This window comes from Tachysurus vachellii, chromosome 15 (genome assembly GCF_030014155.1).
Source record: "Tachysurus vachellii isolate PV-2020 chromosome 15, HZAU_Pvac_v1, whole genome shotgun sequence".
Classification (NCBI taxonomy): Eukaryota; Metazoa; Chordata; class Actinopteri; order Siluriformes; family Bagridae; genus Tachysurus; species Tachysurus vachellii.
The window spans coordinates 7815552-7842938 of record NC_083474.1 but is presented as its reverse complement, the minus strand read 5'-3'; the positions used below and the strand labels follow the sequence as shown (position 1 = coordinate 7842938).

The following is a 27387-nucleotide window of genomic DNA, read 5'->3' as shown; positions in this document are numbered from 1 at the left end:
CAGCAGCAAAACGGTGAGCTGTGGAGAAGTTGATCCGAGCGAGCAACGCTGCAGCTTGACGTAAGCGATCGCTCTGGTCGCCATGGCGACGATTTTGGCACTGATGTGTGGAAGCGCTACAAAGCCCCGCCCCCTCTCCGGTACAAATAAACCGCCCCCCCCCCTCTCTCCTCGGCTCTGACGTCAATGCACGTCAGCAAAGAGAACACGATGCCTCCTGCGAGTCAGCTCGCGCACTGGCGCTAATAAGAGCTGAAATATTATAGCTCTATTGTATCAGGGGGGGAAAAAAGAGAGAGAGAGGTGGAGAAGAAGGGGGGGCGCTTTTTGGCGTGACACGTCGCACTTCTCTCATCAAAACCTCTTCCCAATTTCGGCTACGGCGGCTGGCGGCGGTCAAAGTGGCCGCGCGCGCGCGCTCTGGCGATTCCGTTCCGCTCCTTAGACATGGTTCTTGTTTTTACTTTTGGAGCGTCGGTGCGTTCCGACCACCTTAGTGTTTTGACTCGAGGCTGAAGTTTCTTGTCTGCGTGTCCTGCAGTAAAAGCATGGTTATGGCTGACTGTGAGCCGAAAGCGGCGCTCCGAGGGCCAGTGCGCGTGGGTTTCTACGACATCGAGCGCACGCTCGGCAAAGGAAACTTCGCTGTGGTCAAACTGGCGAGACACAGAATCACCAAAACCGAGGTGAGTGCAGAGGCTCGCGCACGCGAACACCTGTTCATACCTGTGCGAGCTTCACGCGTCACTGTGTTTCTGCTACATTACAACATTTCCGCTCCAACTCGGGCACCAAACTTTAATATCACATAATAACAAAGTATCCACGCTGTATTATGTTGCGTTGTGTGTGTGTGTGTGTGTGTGTGTGTGTGTGTGTGCGAGTGTGTGTGCACTTTTCTTTGGTTGTCTTTTTTTTTCTTTGCAAATATTCAAAAACACTTTGGAAATGTAGGAATCATGTCCTGATAGACATGAAAAGAAATGGACCCATCTGTCTGCCAGTGTTTCCTGCAAGGCACTTTTTCATCTTGTTCTCTGCATTAGACAATATTTACTTCCAGATCCATATTTTCCCCTATTTTCACTTTTTCATAAATGCCTAATACTTGATACTGAGCACAACTTGTGTTCATGTGCATGATCAGTGTAGTGTCTGTCCTGTCAGGCATGAAATGGTCTGATTGAATTGGAAAATCTCTTCGATCTAAATATCGAAGTACATAATATGCAATCCTATTTGTTGATGCAAAACCCATAAAGACAATGAGCGTGTGGATATGTAGTGTCTGCTGCTGATGTGTGTGACGGTTGTACATATATATATATATATATATATATATATATATATATATATATATATATATATGTGTGTGTGTGTGTGTGTGTCATTTTGGGATAATAGCTGCGGTTTTGTTCATATTCATCAACAGGACATCACTGGTCTTATTTTATTTTATTTCATATCAGCATTGTGCTTATTGTATGCTTCAGAACTTTTTTTAGGGTTTCAGATAACTGCAAGAATCACATCGACAGTGAAGAGAGAGAGAGAGGGAGAGAAAGAGCGTGAGCAAGAGAGAGAGAGAGAGAGAGAGAGCATGAGTGAGAGAGAGAGCGATTGAGAAAGAGCATGAGAGAGGAAGAGAGAGATAGAGCGAGAGTGAGAGAGAGCACAAGAGAGGGAGAGAGAGAAAGAGAGAGAGCAGTGTGTCAGGGAATGAACACAGCTCAGACGACTGTAAGAATGTTGTACACGTTTGATGCATTTCTTGATGTGACCTGAATGCTGCAGATCACTATCAGTACTGTTTATGGTTCACTATGTCACTCCGGGCAAGGCGTCAGCTTCATCCATGAACCCTGAGGTCATTCAGCGGTCAGCTGGACAAGACACCACGTTTCCACAGCCATGACTTCCACAAGCTGACAGATTTGATGAAATGTGATCAGGACAGAACTGGCTCAAATTGTAATCACTGTCATTAATCAGCTTCACTGCTAGGAAAAAAAGTGTGTTTAAATAATACTGTCTTGTACAGTAAACTCTGTAGGACGAACTCATTTTTCTCGTCTTTGATGAAGTTGCTCTCCTCCTTTTAAAAGAAGCGTTGATGTATTAATCACTCAAGAAAACCCAGAACATTCAGACGAGAAGTGTTTAAAGAGACATAACCTGATTTCTGTGCAGCGCCTCTGCAATCAGCAGTCTTTAGCCTGGGGAAATTATTTGAAACAAGTTATTTAATCAGTCATGGCAGACATGTATCTGTCATCTCGCCTGTCACGTGATCTGACTTTGAAGTTCACGCGGGCATGTGCGTACTGGAACTCAGAACCTGTCCGCTAACTACAGACTGCTGCTTTGCTCTTCAACAGGTGGCCATAAAGATCATAGACAAGACCCAGCTGGACTCGGTAAACCTGGAGAAGATCTATCGTGAGGTGAAGATCATGAAAATGCTGGACCACCCACATATCATTAAGCTGTACCAGGTAACTTTGATCCCACTTGTTTTTTTTTTTGTTTGTTTGTTTTTTTTATCAAGCTGTAGCGTTTAACGCGTATAAAGTTTTTCGACCCTGTTTTACATATCAGGACAGAGTTAATGGCTAATCCTTCTCACAGAGTTACCTCACAGCTCCCTTATGTAACGTCGGTCGTTTTAGTTGTACGGAATGTGAACAGCGCGTTATTATACAAGCGGTCCAAATGTGGCCACGTAATCGCTGTGTATCATTATTTCCAACAGTTCTTCCATTCAGGCTGCATGGGTCAATTAGTCATTTCCTCTCGGGCCACATAAACAGAGGGCAGCTCGGCAGGCCCGTGCTGTGTCATCTTAAACCCCAGCTTCCCACAGCCCTGAAACCAGGATACACACACACACACACACACACACACATTAATATACTTACTCTGCGTTTGCTATATAAGCAATATGGAATGCATTTTCATAATGAAATACTTTATTCACTTAAACAAATTCCATAGCAGCAGTGGAGGAAGAGAGACAGACACAAAGACAATGCATGCATACAGTGTCCCCACATATAAAACCAAAGATAGACAAAGATGCGTATGGACGTGTCACCGGGGACGACGTAGGCAGTTTAGTTCAGACCTCCTATCAGTTCTGATATTCTCTATTTATCGATTAACGAGTTTCAATAACATTCCGAATTCACAATTCAGTCTGATTTGAATAAACACCGACTTTGTGGTCTGTCACATTGAACACCGGCAGGACAATTGTGTAATCTAATTTACATCAGATGATTCCAGTGGCTTCCAGAGATTTACATATTTGGCAGCCAGCTTGGATGAGAAGTACTTTGTGGTCGGCGTGTTATGAAAATCTCCAGATGACAATGCTTCCCATCGAGGCAAGACAAACAGAAGGAGAGCACGCTTTTGTTAGATATAAGTAAGAAAGCTCAAGAGGCCATGCTGCTGTAGGAAAATAATCAGTGTCAGGGAGGTGTGATGCAACCCAAAGAAGTCGATTGTTTTACAAGGCAGCACATTGTAAAGTGTTTTCACACACACACAAAAAAAATTGTGAAGTAACAACTGACACATTGTGCTTGTTAACTGCTTACGGTTATATTTCACCACTTGCGTTATAGCAGCCTTACAGCAGCCATTAGAGCTCTAACCATTACAGCTTGTCATGTTATCCTGACATTGCAAGGTGTAAAAGGTTTAAAATTATAACACGTCCCCGTATAAAGCTGGCAGTTCTGTCCGATCTACGCTGCCGGAGAAAACTGATCATCTTTTACCCAATCAGAACATTCCACACTGCTGTAAAACGAACGAACGCCGGATATCAGAAGCCGTATCCGTGGCTCCCAAGCGTGTCTGTGATTGGCTGCGTGGATCTGATTAATAATAGATCCTCTCTGCCTCCTACTTTTTTTTTTTTTTTTAAGCCGTATTCATCTCTTTGTTTTTTTCGACTAATTTTGGAGTCCTCCCACATATCATCGTCTCGGACACAGCACTATGAATCAAGCTTACGATGGAGCAGAGAACCCAGCAGCCAGGCTGATTCATGCCTGCACCGTTGTATCGCTAACGGAGAGGTGCAGCAACAACATAAGGCACTAAACTGTTTGCACATTGTCATGAAACTCATGCGCGCTTGCCTTTTTTCTCACAACCTGGTCAGCTGGTTCAAAGAATTATGAAGGGTCTGTGTCTGTAGTGTGTGTGTGTATATATAATATATATATATATATATATATATATATATATATATATATATATATATACATATATATATATAATAAAGTCTGAATATTGAAAGAGTGAAAATGTGAACATGTTCTTCGTTCCTGAACAGGTCATGGAGACCAAAAATATGCTGTACTTGGTGACCGAGTATGCCCAAAACGGGGAAATATTTGGTAAGTGCCTTTTAGATTTTGCTTGATCATGCTATAATAATATAATGTGACAAATCAAAAGCTGCTTTCCTAATCCAGAAGTGAAGTAAGAACTGTTTTGTTTTTTGTTTTTTGTTTAAAGTTTTTTCTATTGCTACATAAAAACTCCCTTTGTTGTAAAGGAGAAAGTGAAAGTAGTGCAGAGAAAAATGAAACTACATGCAAAACGAAACGTTACAAAACGTTTGGTTTCTGTCTTAAGACCGAAGCTTTACACCAGCAGTAAAGCTTTAGTTACAATTGCACTTCTCAATTTTTTAATTTTTTTTTTTTTTTATTTTTTACCACAAACACCACAATATCACAATATTAATCTCACTAGTACATTGTGATCTTTCACAATGCCGTGCTCGACACGTGGCAACGTGTTTATCGCAGACGATAATGTCCAAGGTCAGAACGGAGCAAACGCAAAGACGAGACTAAACACGGAGAGTGCGAACAGCCGTCGTGTCCAAATAAGCAATCAGCTTTCCGTCTGCTCCGTGTGCTCTCATTAGTCATGACTTTCACGCCAAACTGAACACAATTCCATTACGCAACCTCTCACAAAAGACTTACACGCTGTCTTTTGCTTGTTGGATCAAAAACACCGTGAGTTTACATTTCCAGCATTTGACAGACATCCTTATCCAGAGCAACATTCATTTTATCTATTTTTTTAATTACAAATGAGGGTTAAGGGCCTTGCTCAGGGGCCCAACAGTGGCAGCTTTGCAGACCTGGGATTCAAAGTCACATCCTTCCGATCAGAAACCTAACGCCTTATCCACTGGGCTACGACATCCCTCTACGTAGTCTGATCATCGTAGATACTGTCTGGTTAAGGGTTGTTTCTGTATTGTTTTTTTTTGTTTGTTTATTTTTTAATTTGCTGCTTATTTTATTGCTTGCATCCATATTTATCCTGGGGAATTTAAGGATGAGTAACACACCTGCTTGAGTTTTATTTTCTGGCCAAGCTATTCACAGTCTGCAAATGTGTGTTCAGTTCTCACAGCTTGCCAGTTTTTCTTGAGTCAATGCATCTTTCAGTCTAGACTACAGCCTTTAATCCCAAGCATTAGCCGTGAAGAATGGAAAATGAAATCAGGCGTAGATAATACGGACCGGAGATAGAGATAGTGCTTCTTTTCTTTGTTGTTTGATGAAACAAGATATTAATAGAGGTGTTCTAAAGGTGTTCTCTGTGCTGGACACTCAAGTTCTTCCATCACCAACCTCAACAAACCATGTTGTGTATGGAGCTTGCTTTGTGCACAGCTGCATTGTCGGGCTGAAACAGGTTTAGGACTCCGGTGACATTCTGGATAATTTTAGATAGAAGAACATAGCTACAAATCTTTGGCTATATCGTGTACGATATGTCGCTGGAGGAGACGTTCATGATTGTAGATTTTACTCACTGTAAATTTGGTTTAATTGATCAATATGGGGGTTTAGTGGTTAGCCCGTTTGCCTCACACCTCCAGGGTTGGGGGTTCGATTCCCGCCTCCACCTTGTGTGTGTGGAGTTTGCATGTTCTCCCCGTGCCTCGGGGGTTTCCTCCGGGTACTCCGGTTTCTCCGGTCCAAAGACATGCATGGTAGGTTGATTGGCATCTCTGGAAAATTGTCCGTAGAGTCTGAGTGCATGAGTGAATGAGAGTGTGTGTGTGTGCCCTGCGATGGGTTGGCACTCCGTCCAGGGTGTATCCTGCCTTGATGCCCGATGACGCCTGAGATAGGCACAGGCTCCCTGTGACCCGAGGTAGTTCGGATAAGCGGTAGAAAATGAGTGAGAGAGTAATCAATATGGTTCCTACCCTTGTTAATCTGTTGGTTATTAAATAGCACTCGATCCAGCACATGCTATCTTTTTTTTCTGTTTGTTTGTTTCTTTTATTTTATATCATGCACCGACTGCTCCAAGAGTTTATTCCACCACCTGAGTACCAGTACCAGTAGTCTTGATGCATGATTTCCTGGTACCTTGAGGGATGGTGAGTCAATTCAAGCTGCGCTGAAGGCTCGATGGGAGCGTGGTGCAGAGTTTGACCTCTTCCTGTTAAAACTTGCTATCGGCATCGATCTCACTTACATAATATTGTTTTCTTGTTCGTGGTGCATGATCCTTTGTGGCTTTTTACCAAGAAGCCACCATAAAAAAATACAGTGATTCCTGCAGCACTTGATTCCGATTCTCCAGGGTTTGACTCAGAGTGAAGCAATGTGGCATAGAGGAATTCAGTGTTGTTTTTGTTGGATTCTTCTGATACGGGTTGTGTTCACAACACCCAGAGATTTGACTTGTTGACAGTCTGTGGAGGAAATGAATGTCAACTTTCGTGTATGGCCTCCAGGTTGAGTATAAAACAAAATCATTTATCTTAGTCATTATCACTTTTACCAGTACATCAGTCAGATATTCTGTCAGACTTGTATTGATGGGTTTTTTCCCTATCCACTGAAGACTTTTTTATATAGAACACAAATTGTTGTGACAAAAAAAAACCTGCTTGATTACGACTTTCGGCTTTTCCCATAACGGGTTGCCACGGTGATCGTCTGTTTCCACCTAACTCTATCCTCGGCATCCTCTACTCTCACACTAATTACCTTCACATCCTCTTTTAACACATGCATACAGTATATCTCTTCTTTGTCCTTCCTCTTGACCTCTTACCTGGCAGCTCCATCTCAAATCAAGTCAAATCAGTCAAATCAAATTTTATTTGTCACATACACATACATACAGGGTACGACATGCAGTGAAATGCTTTATGCAACTGTCCGGTATAAGAAAAAAATGTATAAAAAAAAAAAAAAGGGCAAAAAAATAATAGAATGATAAAATAAGTGTAAACTATATAAGAAAACTATATAAAAACTATATAAAAATCTGAAAATATAGATGGAGAAATAATGTATATACATATGCAGAATTATACATATAACATAAATGTGTATGGTTTTTAAAGATTGTCCTTACATCTCCAACATCCTTCTACCATCTCCCTCCTCTGTACATGTCCAAACCATCTCGATCTATCCTCTTTGACCTTGTCCCCAAAACAGCCAACCTGAGCTGTCCGTCTGATGTGCTCCTTCCTAATCCTGTCCATCCTCGTCACTTCTAGAGAGAACCTCAACATTCTCGACAACCTGCTACCTCCATCTCTGCCTCATGTCTTTTCCTCACTGCTACAGTCTCTAACCCAAACACCATAGCTGCTCTCACTACTGTCTTGTACACCTTTCCTTTGATTCTCGCTGACACTCTTCTGTCACACAACACTCCTGACACTTTACTCCACCCACTCCAACCCGCCTGCACTCGGCTCTTCACCACTTTTCCACACTCCCCGTCACACTGAATGGTTCACCCCAAATTCTTAAACTCCTTCACCTTCTTGACGCATGTATTCCGTCTTAAAACTTCAAAATCTAAGAAAATAGACATCAGACATCAAAACTGACAAATGAAGAACCACAGAAATAAAAACAGCCAACATGACAGTTTTTAACATTAAATGCTATCATCTTAGTCTGACAGATTCCTTAAAAAATGTGCTTTTTTCGCTCAAATAATTCCGCAGAAATTGTGGATTGTGGTGAACTGTCGAGAATCGGCTACTGGAGCTGAAATGGTAACTTCCTCTGCGTCCGATTTTCCTCGTAAGTAATAATTTGCAGGTCGGAATGACGTCATGTTCTATCTCGGGATGTTTGACGAGGTTATGTTTTGCCATGTAACTACGTATTTCTTCTCAAAAAGCGATCTGTATAGAGAGTGTTGTAAAATTAAGAAGAAAATATATCTGGAAGTTGATTGCGTTTGAGGGGGCACGGTGGCTTAGTGGTTAGCACGTTCGCCTCACACCTCCAGGGTGGGGGTTCGATTCCCGCCTCCGCCTTGTGTGTGTGGAGTTTGCATGTTCTCCCCGTGCCTCGGGGGTTTCCTCCGGGTACTCCGGTTTCCTCCCCCGGTCCAAAGACATGCATGGTAGGTTGATTGGCATCTCTGGACAATTGTCCGTAGTGAATGAGAGTGTGTGTGTGCCCTGTGATGGGTTGGCACTCCGTCCAGGGTGTATCCTGCCTTGATGCCCGATGACGCCTGAGATAGGCACAGGCTCCCTGTGACCCGAGGTAGTTCGGATAAGCGGTAGAAAATGAGTGAGTGATTGCGTTTGAGCTAATACTTGCGTATATAGCATCACTCATTCAAAGGTAAGAAGTGCTGCTTTGTTCATTTCTGACGCTGCATGCAAAAACCTTTTTCTTTGCCGAAAAGGTTATCGAAAGGTTACATTGCTAAGTTAACTCTGTTTTCTTTGGATTTCAGTGTTTAACCACGCAAGGTCAAACAAGCTAAAAATGAAAGAAACTGAGAGCATTCAGGTTAATAGGAAGGTTGAATTTCCTGGGATAGATGTACAGTTCTGTGGGATTCCACCATGTTTTTGCATCTAAAAAACATCAGTATCAGCTTTTACCCCTATAGAACAGGAAGCCGTCCGCACACATTTATCTCGATCTCAGAACATCTCTAATGATAAACAAGTCATGAACTTAGTATTACAAGTTTCTGCAACCTAGTTGGAACCGTATAATACTGACCGGAAAAATGTTTGTGACACTTGGACTGAAATGTGGCAACAGCCCTTGTTTTGATAGATCCCAACAAAGAACAGTGTCAGGGGTTGAACAGGCTGTTTGTAGTCCTCTTGTTTGTGAGGATTAAATCTTGAACAGGCAACCCGTAGACACCAAGACGTCCTCTATATAGGTCAAAAACGAGAATACGGGAGAGATTTTGAGAAAGTCACTTACACAAAAACTGGTATTAGAAACACAAACAAAGTTATATTACAGACTTTATGAGGAACACAACCGTGGTGGATTAAATAAAAAGTCATAAAAGGATCATTTACATTATTTAGATTTTTACAGGAGCTACACCAACAAATGTAATTCAACGTGAGTCCCAAAAGCCTGTCTACTATTTATTGCTTTATTGATGATCACTATTTATGCTCTCTACATAGGGTGTCATATATATATATATATATATATATGTATATATATATATATATATATATATATATATATATATGACTATATACCTTATGAGAAGCCACAGAAAAATTATGACACTTTTTTTACACTTTTACAACATTTCGTTATAAATAAATATGAACGGACAAAATCGTGAAAGTCAAGCACTTCCGTTCCGTGAGGCTTTTTATTAACATCCAACGTTGCCGGTTACATGGCTGAAAAGATTAGGGAAACATTTCAGGAGAGTTTCTCGGTCATTGACTGAAGGTAGCACCAGGGATATTTGAATGTGGATTTTCTGCCTTCAGATATGTAAATCTTATGAAATAGTATTCAAAGATTTAAATTTAATTTACAAACTAATGGAAATACATCAAGGTCTGGTGTTTAGTCTTTTGTATTGCATTGAAGTAAGTGTCAGGTAGTAATTATTACGGTGGCCGAGAAGTGCAAAACAAATTAACAAATCCGAAAACACATTAACAAATCCGAAAACACATTAACAAATCCGAAAACAAATTAACAAATCTGAAAACACATTAACAAATCTGAAAACAAATTAACAAATCTGAAAACACATTAACAAATCCGAAAACACATTAACAAATCCGAAAACACATTAACAAATCTGAAAACAAATTAACAAATCTGAAAACACAACGAAAAGTCAGACAACTCAGAAGAGTTTGGTATAGTTTGTGAATGGAAACTTACCGATCATCGGACAAGACACCTTTCATTCACCTGTATATCTTGAATGACAGTTGTCTTGTCCAATGATCGGTAAGTTTCCATTCACAAACTATACATACCTCTTCCAGGTTGTCTGAATCGGTGCATGAAACACATTAACAAATCCGAAAACACATTAACAAATCCGAAAACACATTAACAAATCAGAAAACACAACGACAATTCAGACAATCCGGAAGAGGTTGGTATGGTTTGTGATTGGACAAGACACCTGTCACTCAAGGTATACATGAAGTTCAACAGTCTGCCGCAGGGAAAAGTTGGAATGGATGAATGGAATGGATTACTGTGGATTAATTCTGTTATTTTCTTATATTTAAACGGAGAACTTTACACATTACACATAAGATTCCATACCTGTATATCTTGAGTGACAGGTGTCTTGTCCAATGATCGGTAAGTTTCCATTCAAAAACTATACCAATCTCTTCCAGGTTGTCTGACTGGTTGTTAATGTGTTTTCGGATTTGTTAATTTGTTTTCGGATTTGTTAATGTGTTTTCGAATTTGTTAATTTGTTTTCAGATTTGTTAATGTGTTTTCGGATTTGTTCATTTGTTTTCTGATTTGTTAATGTGTTTTTGGATTTGTTAATCTGTTTTCGGATTTGTTAATGTGTTTTCGGATTTGTTAATTTGTTTTGCACTTCTCAGCCACCGTAAATTATACTAAAAAAAAAAAAACTAAAAGCAAAACTAAAAATGCAAAATCAAGGTACACAAAGAATTGTTTTAAAATCGTACGGTAAAATTAGACCCCTATAGATTCCCACTGCTGAATATTTAAACAGCTGGACAGCTGAACTGATTTGACAAAGATTAGATTAAAGGAGTCAAGAGTGAGAGGAAAGTTCATTCAGAAGGATTACGGTAGAAATTTGATTGCTTTATTAGACGGTTATAGATTTATATTTATGACTTTATAATCAAGGGTTTCCTCCCTCAGTTCAATGGGCTGATTGGCATCTCTAAATAGTCCTGTGTGTGTGTGTGTGTGTGTGTGTGTGTTTAAGAGGGATTGTGCCCTGCCACCATATGTAGTATAAGCAGGTTAGAAAATAGATGGATGGACCAAAAGATGATGTTGGGAGAGTATTTATGACCGTCCACATGATTATTCAGTAACCTGCTGATATTAAGATTTTGACTGGGAATGTGAGGTTTGTTTTATTTCACCTTTTTCTTTTTTTCTTTTTTTTTATTAACCATTTCATTCATTTACTAAGTGGTAGGTGCATTGTGTAGCATTATTGTCTTAGAGCTTAATGGTCCCAGTTTAGGTTCATTGTGGATTTTCCTGTCTTCTCTTGGTTCTCTGGTTTCCTAACATCTACCTAACACATGGCAGTCAGTACACTGGCATCCAGAAAAAAATTTTTGTGCGATGAAACTGACCGACATCTCATCCACATCGTATTCCTGCTTCACACTCGATGTTCCTGGGATCCACCATGAAAGAAGAATGAGCAGAATAAATTGCAAGCAGCCTTCCTGGATTATTATTTTATTATTATTTTTTTTGCCTCTGTGGGGAAAAAACTGCTTGATTTTGCTGCAGCTTATTTCAAAATTTGCTATGCAAGTTGCGTTTTTTGTGCTTTTGTAGTCTAGTGTTTTAGTTGGCAAAATTGCAAGCACAGGATCCTTCTTTTTAGTGAAGACAAATATGTAATTATTTTCTTTAATGGCTATGCTCATGTTTGGCAAACATGAACCAAAGAGGGTTTTGGCTGAGTGTGTGTTGTGATGATGACATACGACACATCTTGTCCCAAATATAAAATATATATATACAGTAATATAAAAAAATTACAAGCTCCTCTGAACAGCACAGAATTTGCTTAATTTCTGTCGTTGCAAAATCCAGGAAGGATTGTACAATGTTAATAGATTTCCTTGCAGTAGCTTTAGCTTTAACTGTTTTCTCAGCGTGGAAGCCGTATAATGACATGAACAGAAGAAAGTGGCTTCTTAAGCTTAAACAATGCACAGTAGACTGATGGTTTATGTTCTGGTCCAACATATGGTTCTTTTGTTTCAAAAGCCATAAGCATGCACTGTGGATTGTGCATGGTGGGTTGTATTGGATTTGTAGATTTATTTGTCATAAATAAATAAAATATTTTTAAATATTTTAAATATTTCCATTAGAATTTCATGATATTTGGTGGGTATTAGATATAAAGCAATAATCATAAAAAGTAGAATCCTGGAAAATCTTCAGGAGCAAATGCAAGGCATCTTCAGGAGCCCAGTGCAAAATCCTAAGTAGAAGAACAGCATTCATGCTGAAGAGGTTTTCACCTCTCTGATTTAATATGAACAAAAGGTGTGATAGGTGTGGTCAGGTGTGCAGAATGGTGTGGATCCCGACAGGAAAGAAGTGTGCCAGGAAAGCTTCGTCAGACCAAGCTGCTACAAAACCAGCTGAGCTGCTGCAGCAGAGGAACCTGGAAAGTGGGTCAAGCTCAAATAATGAGCTGTGCCAAAGCAGAGAGAGAGAGATAGCGAGAGAGAGCGTGCTCAAACACCAAACATAGGATCCCGGTTTGAAGCTGGAATCAGACTGGAATGTAGGCCATGCATATTTTAGAAATTCTGAATCCTGGAGCTCAGCATAAGGAAGTGCTTGTCATGTGAATCAGATCAATCACAACGTTCACGTCAGCCCACAACTAGATCCCATTCCACCCTCCTTCCCACCATCCACCGCGTTCTAGTTTCTAATTAAACCAGACATTCACAGTGTAGCTGGGTGTTGGTGTGTGGCTGGGAACCGAGACTGCGCTCCACTAGTGGGGTTCAGAAATAAATATACTATTATTATTATTTTTTCATTCAAAATAAATCACGGAATGTCAGCGATCGGACAAAAGTCGGACTTTCCTCCCTTCATCTTTGTACACTCTGATTGAAACAACAGCTATACTGAGGAATTCATTAAGACTGCTGCTCACTGGGGGAATGCTGCGCTTCTGCTTGTGCATCTGATCGCTACCTAGTGGAAGAAAGATGCTGAAGCTTGTTTTGTCTCATGAGGGAAAAACGGATTCTTATGCAGCGTAGGCTTTGTTAAGAATAAGAAGACTCGGTCACATACAGTATACATTACAGCACAGTGTGCTTTTTATATCCAGCTTGTTAAAAAGTTAGGGTCAGAGCAGAGAGACTTAAGGGTCTTGCTCAAGGGCCCAAACACGACAGTTTGGTGATGCTGAGGCCTGAAACCTCTACGTTTTCTAAGTAAACCAGGTCCTTAACCATTTAATCCAACACTTCCCTAAAAAGCACACATTTCCCTGACAGGAATTCGAACCCAGACTGCGGCGGTAAGAGCACCATATCCTAGCCTGTAGACCACCAGGGAAATGTTGATACTAGCCAGTGAGAACTAGCATACATTATGACACTCCACCAGCAATAATATGGATGTTCAGGATATACAGACACGGCATATTGGGTATATGACTGTGGAAGTGTTCACGGTAAATTCCAGAGCAAGACGTTAGCAAACATCACCAGAGCTAATAAAGCTTTTCGACATCAAGAGCATCCTCTCCACTTTCAATAAGCGTGTCACAAACCAGCCGCTGAGACGTGTAAGCCTCCAGCCGTATGTCATGCTGCCTTCGTTTTTTTAATGCCGGACTTAAGTGATCGATAATTGTTAGAGATTTATTGCCTAATTGCTTCGATGTTGTATTATTCTCATAATAACCTAGAGCAATACAAGCAGCAATTTACTGTAAGAAGTGCCAATTTCCTTTCCACCAGCACTTAGTACTTAGTAGGTGGCAAAGATTATCTACAGGCTTTTTTTTTTTTACAGGCTGATTATAGAAATCCTGCTGAACACCAAAAGAAAAAAACTTGCCACATTGGTTATTCAGAAATCTGATTTCAAATACAACTGTAGCACCATTACAGATACACGCTGCTGAGTCTTTCGAGTTTTCCGAGAAGTTCGTGGCATTTGTTAAGAAAGCAAAATCAATTTCTGATTGATGCTGTTAGATTGAAGATTTTATTTGTCACGTACACTGTTATATGCAGTATGCAACATGCAGAGAAATGGAAACCTGGCTTCTCCTTCTTATACAGTGCATAGAAATAAACTCAATTTGAGAAACCTATGAACAGAAACGAATAGACATAATAATAAATGAGAAGACGTAATGGAATATGATGTGCAATATGTTACATGTAGTACCAATATCAATCGAACAAAGGTTACATTACATCAGGAAAGTCTTCTGCTGCTCGACACGTCTCTCGTTCCTCGTCACCGGGAACAGCGAACGACATGCACATGGTAGCTTTGACAAAGAAGAGAGCCCTTGAGTTTACTCATGGAGTTCACTCAATTGCTGAGAGTAAATACACTTAAGATTAAGAAGAGTGCAGCTGTACACAAGCTCGTACACCCTGGACTCTGATATTCTGCACAGTCGGTCAGAGGGCAAAGCATTCGCTAAAACAGTAGTGATTAGCACTTTCTGAGCGCGAAGAGAGAGAGAGAGAAATATGGATGAGTGTAGTTTATAAAAAGCTCTGCGTGCCAGTTCAGAAGAGCATGAAACATTCCTGGGACTGGTGTGTTTTTTGATTAGCAAGATCTGTCAGAAGAGACACTCGACAGAATGTTGCACCCTTGTTCTAATCAGAAGAAGAAGAAGCCTTTATTTGTCACATAAACATTACAGCACAGTGAAATACTTTTCCGCACATATCCCAGGTTGTTAGGAAGACGGGGTCAGAGCACAGGGTCAGTCGTGATACAGTATGGCCGTGCTCAAGGGGACAACCGCGGCAGCTTGGCAGTTCTTAACTTGCTGATCAACAACTCCAAGCATTTGAGCCACCGCTGCCCAAAAGGTCTATCTGACATGTCGGATATCAGACGTAGACCTATTATAGAGCCATTTAATGATTTTGTTATTTTATTAATTATTAATCATTCTTTATTTATATGTGATCAATATCCTGTTGGTTATTGCATCCATAAAGCTTTTAAACAAATTAGGTGACGTTAAAGTCCTAGTCAAGTAAACCACTACCTATAAAAGTTAAATAATATTTATAGGAGGATTGTGATTTCTACCATTGCAAGACAAAAACAATCACAGTGCTCACTTTAGGAACCAGTAGGTTTTGCAAAAGTAAATTTGGATCTGTTTTTGTGAATATCAGTAAAAATATTTTGTAATTAATAATCGAAGGTTCTTACCAGGTCATTTTTCTGTATACTGCCTACACCCAATTTTGTAGATGGCAGTAAAATCAGTTCTCTAACATTAACCTGCCTGATAAGTACACAACCCAACAGTAGCTTATTAGCTTAACAATAGCTTAACAGTAGCTTATATATATAAAATATATAATTTTTTTTTGTATAGTGAGGGTTATTGGTTTAACATGCAGATATGTTTGTAGTTTAAAAGATCTAAAGCAAATATATACAAAGCAAATAAAGCATAACTGGTTTGAATGTAAGAAGTGTTTCGTTGATTTGAACGCAGGCTTTTCCTTAGTTAGCTAACATGTCATATGTTCTGCGTTGTGTAAAACGCAGTATAATATCTACATATCAACATTACTTTAATTACTAATTCAATTCAATTTATTATATAGCACTTTTTACAATTCACATTTTCTCAAAGCAGCTTTACAGTAGTACTGAAACAGAATTTAAAAAAGTTTCAAATTAAGTTACTATTTATCTCTAACATCTATCACTAATGAACAAGTCTGATGCAATGGTGGTGAGGAAAAACTCCCTGAGATGATATGAGGAAGAAACCTTGAGAGGAACCAGGCTCAGAAAGGAACCTCGTGCTAATTTGGGTGACACTGAGCAGTAAATAATGTAAATGTAAATGTAAATAATGTCCTTTCTACAACAGTTTATAATTGTGCAACCGAGAGCTCCTGAGGAACTTTCAATTCAATTCAGTTCAAATTTTCAATTCAAATGTATTTGTATAACGCTTTAAAAGCAGCTTTACAGAACATAAACATAAAACAAAAGGTTAACATAAAGAATAATATAAAGATTAATAGAATACAAAAGTTCAAGATTAATATTAGATAGATTTAAATGTGTTTGTATTTATCCCCAATGAGCAAGTCTGAGGTGAATCAGGCAGCAGTGGCAAGGAAAAACTCCCTTAGACGGTAAAGGAAGAAACCTTGAGTGGAACCAGACTCAAAGGGGAACCCATCCTCATATGGGTGACACTGGAGGGTGTGATTATAAATATACAGTCCGACAAATGTTGTATTGAGGAGGTTGTTGTCCTCAAAGACCACATGGAGTTGGCATCTCCATGTTGTCCTCAAAGACCACATGGAGTTGGCATCTCCTCTTAGTATAGCAGAGTCCAACTGGAGCTGGTAAATCTCTAGATGCCTCAGGATTCTCACATGGTCGGCCTCATCTCAGTGGGGGTCCAAAATCTTCATGGCACGGAAGACATTCGGAGCTGGTACAATTTCTGGATGCCTCAGGATAGATAGAAAGAGAGAAGCAGTTGAGAGGAATTAGCATAGGAACTAATGGGTCATCGCAAACTCCGAGTTCAGAACAGACCCAAAACTAATTCCTTCCTGTCAAAGTCTTCAAACGATGGGTGTTGAAGACCCGACCATACAGCTGACAAACGCGACAGTGGTTTAAAGTAAATAAGTAAGCCAGAGTCCTGCTAGCTTAGTTGATTTAGCATTGTCAATTAACAATTAGTTGTGCAACAGATATTGTTGTCCTCACAGCTCCCTCATCCTGGGCTTGAATCTGAACCCATGTTTCGGTAGTTTCACACGTTCTTCCTGTGTGGGTTTGTCCGAGTTGTCTGGTTTCGACCCACATTGCAAAAGCATGCAAGTCTCTGAATCTTCCCTATTGTGTATTTAATTTATTTTACTAATTAATATTACCAGTATTAATAAAGCCATAAAGACGAGTATGATGTGCTACTATTTTGAACAAACAAGTTGAATTATATCTACAGATACTATTTTAGCTATTTGTTTGTACTAGAACCGTCAGGTCAGGGATGAGAAAATGAATTACAAAGACATTTATCCAGAAAGTTTGGGATTCCCTCATGTAGGTTGGATTGGTGTTGTAATGTGATGTGACGTGACATACAGCTAAGTACGGTGACCCATACTCAGAATTTGTTCTCTGCGTTTAACCCATCCAAAGTGCACACACACAGCAGTGAACACACACACCGTGAACACACACCCGGAGCAGTGGGCAGCCATTTATGCCGCAGCGCCCGGGGAAGTTCTCATTGTTCCCGGGAATGGCTCCGGATCCACCACAACCCTAACCAGGATAAAAAGCTTACTAAAGATGAATGCAGGAATTAAGCTTTTGTTTTAGGTGAAGCAATACTCTAAAAACGCCAACAATGTGAAAAGAAAAGCTAGCAAGGTTTTGAGTTGGCTTATTAAATAGCTTCAGGTTTTATTTTGATGTGTTTAATGTGCAAATAACTGTAGGCTAGAGCTGTTTTTCTAGGATAATTGACTCCTTTAGTAAGCACTTGATAGATTCTGGGTGATGTGGTGAAGTGGCTGGGGATTTTCTGCTTTGTCATGTTTGCCATTTTGTCTTGTGTAAGAAAAGGCTGTGACATGTGGAGCAGGTTGTGTGGTGCGGTGTGGTGCGATGTAGTGTGACGTGTGCACTGTGGAGCAACTTGCACTGTAAACACACTTTGTCTACATTCTTATCTACTTCCAAACTGCTTCCACACTAACCCATGTGTTTGCAACAACAGGCTGAGGTGGGACTTACAGCTCGCAGGGTAAATATTATGAGCGAACGCCGCGATGCAGGCCTCCGTCACACCTATTGTGCCCACCATAAGAATTGTTTGTGAAACACTTCGCATGGAGAGCCGTGCGCAGTGATGCCAGGCTGACTCAGAGCTGAAATGTGTGAGTGTTGCGGGTTTTGGCCTCACCCAACCCTCCTGAACATGAGCACAGCATGTTTGTGCCATTCAGGAGATGTTTACCCAACTCCCACAATACAGAGCTTGCCTATTGTGGCTCGCTGTCACTTGTGCCAATTCTTCATGCATCAATCTTGCACTCGGTACAGCTAGAAGCAACAGTTTATTGACTGGCGAGATGGTGTCGATTGTGTGTAACTTTATGGCTCAGATAGTAGCTGCAAAAAAAAATCACAGCTCCGTATATATGCACTCGTCCTTATACGTTTACAATCCATAGCGGCAGCTAATGTTCTGTAGTTCTGCTAATGTTCTGTATTATGAGTTATAAGAGGAACGACCTTGTCTAGTGGACGTTACTTACAGGTCATGCACAACAATCCTGTCATTGTTTCTATTCTACTGTACTTTACATGAATTTTATATTAATGTTAAGATATTGTCAGTGAGATTGGGGTTTAAGTTAGGAATCTTGAGCCAACAGCAACTTTATGACAAAAATAATTTTTACATTTTTTTTATTTTTTTATTTTTTTTAGAGAGAACAAAAATGCATTATATTTGAATAGAATTTAAAATAAGATAAGATAAACATCAGGATGTCTCCTGAATGATTGTGAGTTTGATTCCCAACAACGCTACATCTATCCGTGGCTGTACGGCATACCGTGTCTGCACTAGCCAATCGTCCGTGTATGTAAGCTCATGTATGCAGAAGAGGGCAATCGCACTTCCCTTTGTTTGTTACGTCACCCTGTGACACAGCGTTGTGAGAAGCTCTAGATCTCGGTTTCACACGTCTCTGATAAAGCACATGTTTGCCTTCACCCTCCTCAGTCAGTGACTGTCTGATTATAATAAGGGAGAGCTGACATAGCCGACTGTAAACATTGTGGTTTAAATGGCAATGCTTTTATCACTAATCATCACTGACACTTCGGTGTTGCCAGATCTTGAGATGTTACCTTGAGCTGAACAATTGACTTGTGGATTGCTGGTAGGTGTAATTTGTCCATCGCAGGGTGTTTACTGTGACACGAGGTGACTATTAAGTGGACTATTAAGTGTAGTCTTACAACTACATGATATCACACTGCCAAGATATCCTGACAAACTTGATGCATTTTTAGTTGGAATATAAGGTGTCACGGCCAAAAGAGTGAGTACTTTTTTCCCAGTAAGTATGGGAGTGAGCCAACGAAATGATCTCTGCAGGAGATTTGAACTCTTCAATATCAACTATGCCGCGTGATCTCATGAACATTCACACAGCCTCGCTGACTTTCTGTAAATGGAAAAAGTTCATTCCCAAGAATTAATAAGAACATATTAGTATGCTCAAATTTGCAAACCTATACACTAACGTTACGCCAACATTACCTACACATTTGTTAGGAATTTGGTCACTAATCTACTAATAGAAAGATTTATGAGATTTAAGAAAAGAATATTTTATGAGACTTTATTTTATATTTGTGGAGTCTAGGCTCGGTTTTGTAACAGTAAGTTTAACAATTTATTTTTTAAAATTCATAGCGAAAGAAAGAGAGGCGAGTTTTTTTAGGTGATACAACGCAAGCAATGTGGTGTCATTAATTAATTTCCTGATTCTGGTCACAAAACAAACAAAAAACAATATTAAATAAATTTTGAAATAAAATCAACAGTGTATAATTAACATTAATATTAAAATACATTATTTAATGCCAACATTTTTGAAATACTTGCTGTTTTCGGTGACTTTCATGATAAACCGATGATGTTAGCTGAAACACGAAAAGGTGTGAAAGATTTTTTTTTTTCCAGGCATTTCTTCTGGATAATGAAATAATTTATCAAGCTCTTTAAAATTGCAAGAAGGGAAACGTCTATGACATTCTCTGATTGTCTGTTTCCATATTAATACCAGGAGAACGTAGTCAGATGACCTGCGGGGATTGTTTACAGACGTGACGTTCAATATGAATATTTTATTTCATCATTAAATAATCAAAACATCAGCATAATCGAAACACTCTGTCTTCAAGTTCCAATTGTTTTTCTTTGTCAAATTTCTTTGTTGTATTTAGACTTGCTTAGGATTGTGTGTGTGTGTGTGTGTGTGTGTGTGTGTGTGTGTGTGTGTGTGTGTGTGTGTGAGAGAGAGAGAGAGAACTCTGTCAGGTTAGTTGAGGCCAAACAAACACTCCAGCACTAACCAATCAGAGTCAGCAATTTTGTCAAGCTGGTAAACACACCACAGTGAAATAGAAAACATGCACGCACACACACACACACACACACACAGGTGCATACTCTGTATCAAAGCACATCATATGCAACTATTTTGGTAAATGATTTATCTCAGCAGTTCCTGTGCTTGTTTTCATTTCTTAAACAATGTTTAAATCCCTTTCAAGCATTAACTGTCAATTCTTTTCCGCTGTCTGTTCTCTCGATGCTACTGTTTTATTATCGTTATAGGAATGCTTAGTATAAAGTGAGAATCACGTTCAAGAGCCATGTTTTTTTTGTGTCAGTACAACACTCCCTGCAAGTCGAACCTGCTGCCTGATCTGCAGCCGCTGTGGCTGATTTGCATCAAGCTCATGCTCCATTTTCACACGAGTGAAGCACATGTAAAACAGCGGCTCATGAAAGCTACCCAGCTCTCGTCTTTTGTAATACCGGGTTAACATTTTATTCTGCTAACGATCAGTGTTAGTGCTTGTAGGTTTGGAAAGAAAGAAAAAAGCAAATAGCGAGACTTTTTTTTTTTTTTCTGTGGTACCAAACAAAGCAAATTAATGTCAAAAAAATTCACAGAACTTGGCTTGTAGTCTTGAATTGTAGTAAATAACAAATAGAACTGCATATGTCATGCTCTAGAATTTATATTTGAAATTGTTTAAAATAAGCATTGTGCTGAATAATACATTTTCCAACGGAAGAAATGATTTCTCATGACTTTTTTAATAAACATTACTTATTTGCACTCCGTATCTAGGACCTTTGTTGTTGTTGTTTGTTGTCGATGTCTTATTTCCCTAGAGTTGCAAATAAGGTTATAAAGACATAAAATTGTTTTGTCATTCATTACCATGTCATGAACTAAAGAACATTCAACATAAAGGCACAAATTAGGATAATGAATATAAAAACAATATGTAAGTGGTAAAAAAAAAAAAAAAACTGTTATACACAATTAAGGCAATAACAAAAACATTTCTTATGCATGAAACAGAAAGTTGCTAGGAATTAGCTCACAGTTCCCTCATACTGGGAAATAAGAGCCCAATGGGAAATAAGAGCTCAGTTTCTTAACTGCAGACTTTAGCTGTATCTTGAGTTTCAAAATCAGAACCATTTTCATACAAGCTATTTAACAAGCTTCCTGGAAGTGTTGCAAGAGCTTTCCCGAGAGAGTTTTCCCCTTATGTTATTTAAACTACATTTTGATCATGTGTGTTCTGGTTAGATTAGACCAGAGTCAGGTTTCTGCACATCATCAGCATGTTTGAGTTGTTTGTTTGTTTCCCCTGGAAAGGAAATGCTCAGTCGGGTTAATGTCTGGTGATTGACTTGGCCAGTCTAAAAGCTTCCACTTTGTTTCCCCTGATGAACTACTTTGTTGTGTTAGCAGTGCATTTTGAAATTGGGGTATAGAAGGCTTTATTATCACCACATATACATTACACTCTCTCTCTCTCTCACTCATTTTCTACCGCTTATCCGAACTACCTCGGGTCACGTGGAGCCTGTGCCTATCTCAGGCGTCATCGGGCATCAAGGCAGGATACACCCTGGACGGAGTGCCAACCCATCGCAGGGCACACACACACTCTCATTCACTCACGCAATCACACACTATGGACAATTTTCCAGAGATGCCAATCAACCTACCATGCATGTCTTTGGACCGGGGGAGGAAACCGGAGTACCCGGAGGAAACCCCCGAGGCACGGGGAGAAACATGCAAACTCCACACACACAAGGTGGAGGCGGGAATCCAACCCCCAACCCTGGAGGTGTGAAGCGAACGTGCTAACCACTAAGCCACTGTGCCCTCATGTAATATACATTACAGCACATTGGAATTCTTTTCTTACAGTTACTGCATTCTTCGCATATCCCAACTTTCCCCTGAAGCAGAGAGTGTTAAGAGTCTTGCTCAGTTGCCCAACAGTGACAGCTTAGCAGTGCAGGGGCTTGAATCCTGACCTTCCGAACAACAAAAAAAGCAACAGAAGAAGCCCGCACACTGATAAACTGCTCTAATAAATTTAATGGGTGCAACGTTCCGACCATCAGGTCTTCATCAGGCACAATATAAAAATGTGATCACCTCACCTCTATAAATAGGAAACAGGTGTATGCCTTAATTAGCACTCGCTTTCAAAATAAGGCACACTATACACAAAGCATTAATCAACTCACATGTTACAAAGATCTCAAATATACACAGAAAAAAATAAAATATAAAATATATATATATATATTGTATTGTTGATATGAACTGTATATATTTTTTATTTTATTTTCTTTTTTTATGTCTTGACGAAGACCTGATGGTTGAAACGTTGCACCATTAAATTTATTGGAGCAGTTTATCAGTGTGCGGGCTTCTTCTGTTGCTTTTTCGTTGATTATTTGTTGCCCAGCACCTGTACCCTAACGTTTTTGGGGGGTTTTTGGATGTGCAGTCCTCCTCGCAAGCTTCTGACCTTCAACACCAACCCAGACTCTTAACCAGGGATGCACTTATTTCCAGAGATTTCAGAACAGCATAACAGATATTGTGTCATCAGGTAGGCGTGGCCTATTTGATAATCTAACCCTAACCGTAGTTTTTGGTTGTTTATTTGTTTTCAAAAATAGCTTAACTGTAAGATAATAAAGCAAAATAGATATGAAATATAACAATGAATATTACAATATTCCCTGCATGACTGTTTTGTCCTTCATTTTCCATCGTACGTAGGTATGCTCTTTTTTTTTTGAAAGAGGGCGTTTTTCCAAGACCTCCAGAAACACGCCCACTTTACGTCGTGGTAACGAAACCCCTGGAATTTAGTGAATGCCCTCTTAACCACTTGAGACAGCATTACCCATAAAAAAAAAAAATCATGTTTCACTGACCGGGAATTGAACCTAGGCCACAGCATCATAGGGTCATTTTCTTGTCGCATGGTGAATTTCCTCTGAATTAGATAGAAACATTTCTTTGTAAAGTTTAGTCAGTCAGTTCCAAAAGCAGCTATGCAAGCTCAAACCACTATGACTTTACCACCACAATTCTTGACCGATGATCTTGTACAGTATGTTTTGGATTATGATTCTTTTTTTTTCTCCAAACTTTGGCCTTTCCATCACTTCGGTAGAGGTTAATCTTGGTTCCAGAATGTTTGTGGCTCATCTCCGTATTTCTGTGTAAATTTCAGTCTGGTCTTCTGAATCTTACCGTTGATGAGTGGTTTACGTCTTGCGGTACGTCCTTTCTGGTCTCAAGGAAATTTTCAAATGAAGGATTGTGGTTCAGTTTGATTAAATTTTACTTGTATAGCACAACGAACACTGTCACAAAGCAGCTTTACAAGGATATAATTAATATTCAAATTACAATTCAAATTTTATATTTATCTCAAATTAACAAGCTAGAGTCAACACCAGCAAAGAAAATCTACCTTAGACAACCTTGAGAGGAACCAAACTCGAATGTGAACTTATCCTTATCTGTGTGAGACTGGACAGCATGATTATAAATCATTTACTTTCTCCAACTGTATATAGTCAAGTGGAATTGTGTAACCAGGAGCTTTCGAGCAACAGAAGCAGCATCGTTTTCTGACTAGCATGCTTTTCTCCCATATGCGTCTCTATGATCTTTATGTCGGTGTATCCTTTTTAACAACAAATGCAGGCTTCACAGGTGAAATTCAAGTTTACAAAGCGTGCCACGGTCCAAGTTGTTTAACACATCTACATGTAAATCACAGGGAACAAAAGCTGACGTTGTGTTTCACGTACTGCCGTCCCAATTCTTTTGACCCGGACATTATATTGGGTATATATTATTAGAGATGACTTGTTTTATTCTCACTTTTTCCCCTACAGACTATTTAGCCAAACATGGACGACTGAGTGAGCCTGAAGCCCGTCGCAAGTTCTGGCAGATTCTGTCTGCAGTGGAATATTGCCACAACCGCAACGTTGTACACCGGGACCTGAAAGCCGAGAACCTGCTGCTGGACGGACACATGAACATCAAGATCGCAGGTAAAACAGGACCGTTAGTGTTTCAATAAGCAAACTGATGACTAGAAGTAAGCACTTGACACACAGATTTAGCTATACGTTATAAGCAGAGTACAACAATTCTGCATATACCGGAGCTATTATAAGAATTTAATCATTTAATGATTGAGTGGTCTGACGGCAAATTTAATTTAAATTTTTCCTATAAGAGCACGTCAGAGAATGATTTATTCCTCTTATTCCACGGCAGTTTGCCGAAGATTTTACAATAAATATTTAGGAAAAAAATTTCAATAAAAAAAGGAACAGCCTGAATCTTGAATCTTCTTCCATAAATGTTAAATGAAAGTTAAATTGTTTCTAACATTTTAAAATAGCATGTTTTATTTACTGATACATTTATTTATTATTAGAGTCAGCCCATTAACATTCATTCATTCATTAATTTTCTACCGCTTATCCGAACTACCTCGGGTCACGGGGAGCCTGTGCCTATCTCAGGCGGCATCGGGCATCAAGGCAGGATACACCCTGGATGGAGTGCCAACCCATCGCAGGGCACACACTTTCATTCACTCACGCAATCACACACTACGGACAATTTTCCAGAGATGCCAAACAACCTACCATGCATGTCTTTGGACCGGGGGAGGAAACCGGAGTACCCGGAGGAAACCCCCGAGGCACGGGGAGAACATGCAAACTCCACACACACAAGGCGGAGACGGACGGGAATCGAACCCCCAACCCTGGAGGTGTGAGGCGAACGTGCTAGCCACTAAGCCACCATGCCCCCCCCCCCCCCCCATTAACATTACCCTACTATTTGAATAATAAGACCAAAACCTTTTGACAAATCAGAGGCAAGTTTTTAGTAGTCCTGATGAAAATATAATAAATATAAATAAATGTTATTGCTCAATTTTATCATGAAACAACTTCTACATTTTCTTCTGTTATTGTGTAACTATAGCTCAGTGTAAGTGGATGACAGTGTGGACAGCACTGATATTAATTCCACACCCTTGCATACAGTATTTCTTGCTCATAGTCATGTCATCCTTCTTTGCCTATGATGAAGTTGTGTGGGAGCTTTAAACCAAGCCCTTCTCTGATTATAATTGTGCCTCTGACTTCATCCTCGGCCGTGTATCCAGTGACTTCAGCGGTTCTCCGATCCTTTCTGGCTCAGTACCTCGGTTCCTCCAGGAACTCTGCTTACAGTAAACACATGCTGCTGTTATTAATACAGATGATATGTGTGGAAGGAGATAATGACATGATAGGGGTACTCAAACACACACACCCAGACGCATCTGGTTCCTGGTAGTGACTTTACCCAGAGCCAGATTCAAGAGAAATTATACTGGAGAGATACATCGCTGTAAAATGAGGAAAGGGGAGCTTGATTCGATCTGACTCGGGTTCAGCTTCCTGAGTAGGTGTGCTTTGATTAGGAAGTGGAGCTCCAAGAAACGTATCTGATATTCTGGAGGTAATGAAGTCAGCAGGCTGTAACGGGCACATCCGGTGCCGACCAGACGGATACACACGGCCATCCACAAACAGAATTTACTCTGGGCTACAAGATATTAAAGGCCAGCCGTCCAGCTCAGGCTCTGTTCCCAGGATGACAGCTCCATGAACAATCCAGCCAAGTGTTAGAGAGCGAGGAGAATTAGAGAGAGAGAGAGAGAGAGAGAGAGAGAGAGAGAGAGAGAGAAAGAGAGGCTTGTACACGATAGCACGAAGTTACACCTTGTATATGCACACAAACAGTATTTGTTCTAAACCTAGTGAGCACATTACAGTCATTCAACTTAATAACTAGCAAATACTAGTAATATATTTCCTACAGTGACTTTACTTCCTAGGAGTTTCCTACAGATCTGTGCAGACTATTGTCTGGTTATAAGTCTGGTCTATTTCTAGAGGACAAAAAAAAAAAAAAGAAAGAGGACATGCAACAATTTATTTTCTTTACTGAAGTTCATATACAAATATAAGAGTGACCAACCAATCAGCTTGTTACTTTTAAGATTCTGAAGCTCATGGCCAGTTAAGTGTACAAAAACATAACCAGCGTGTGAAAAGACCATCTGAGGCTAAGACTAAAAGTACAGTGGTCATTCTACCAGGCATCTCCAAAGGTCTCGTCTTGTCTGGCCTTCTATTTGATGCTTTATCAAACCTTTAGAAGCCACCTAGATCTGCAGGTTCTCAGAAAGGTCACTGCATTATGGTAGCCTTTTATGTGCAGCTTGAAAGAGCAGCACATCTATATGTGGAGACCATGGTGAGTGGACACTCGGAGTGGTTTAAACATGCACATGTACATGTACGTTTACATTTAAATGGTCTCATTAAAGTGAAGCTGCAGATGTGCCCCAGTTTGCCCCATCTGTTCTCCCGGGATCAATTTCAGGTTTGGTCATCTTCTTAAGCAAACATGTAGGAGTGGAAGACTCGTCACGGACATCGAACGGTTGTGAAACAGCAAGCAAAGCGTGTCATGACTGAATCCCCAGAGACTTGCGTAAGGCTGTTGTGCTCACGCTATGAAAGTCGTTCGCGAACCCAGCAGCGCGCATTGGGGTCCACAGGAGGGTTCCATTATGAAAGAACTCATTCTTGCTGACCTCTGTACAAGCTTTTGTTAACATTAGACCGACCGAGCTCGCTGTTTTGTGCTTCTGCTTTAATAGCAGTCAGAAGGCTGGATAAGAGTGAGTGATTGCAGTATGGCGCACCGAGAGACTCACCTCTGCAATGTCAGCCGGGGCAGCATTGACGTCAATCGCTGCCGCTCGGCATTCCACTCGTAAAGTGGGTCAGCTCTTCTCAGGAGTCTTCACCATCGCTGGCTCACACATCTCAGACGATTTTTCTTTTACACCTCCCCTTCGTACCTCTCACCTCCACTCTGAATTAATCCCTCCGTCA

At 40.1% G+C, this 27387-nt stretch overlaps 1 protein-coding gene across 1 annotated transcript in view; it reads left to right on the top strand.

Moving 5' to 3' along the window:
• The first annotated feature begins 201 nt into the window (after positions 1-201).
• sik2b (salt-inducible kinase 2b) overlaps positions 202-27387 on the top strand; it is a 53667-nt gene continuing 26481 nt past the window's right edge. The window contains exons 1-4 of the mRNA XM_060888224.1: positions 202-686; positions 2379-2495; positions 4349-4412; positions 24304-24465. Of these exons, the coding sequence (XP_060744207.1) occupies positions 549-686; positions 2379-2495; positions 4349-4412; positions 24304-24465 (481 nt within the window). The 5' untranslated portion in view covers positions 202-548. The remainder of the gene's footprint in view (positions 687-2378; positions 2496-4348; positions 4413-24303; positions 24466-27387) is intronic.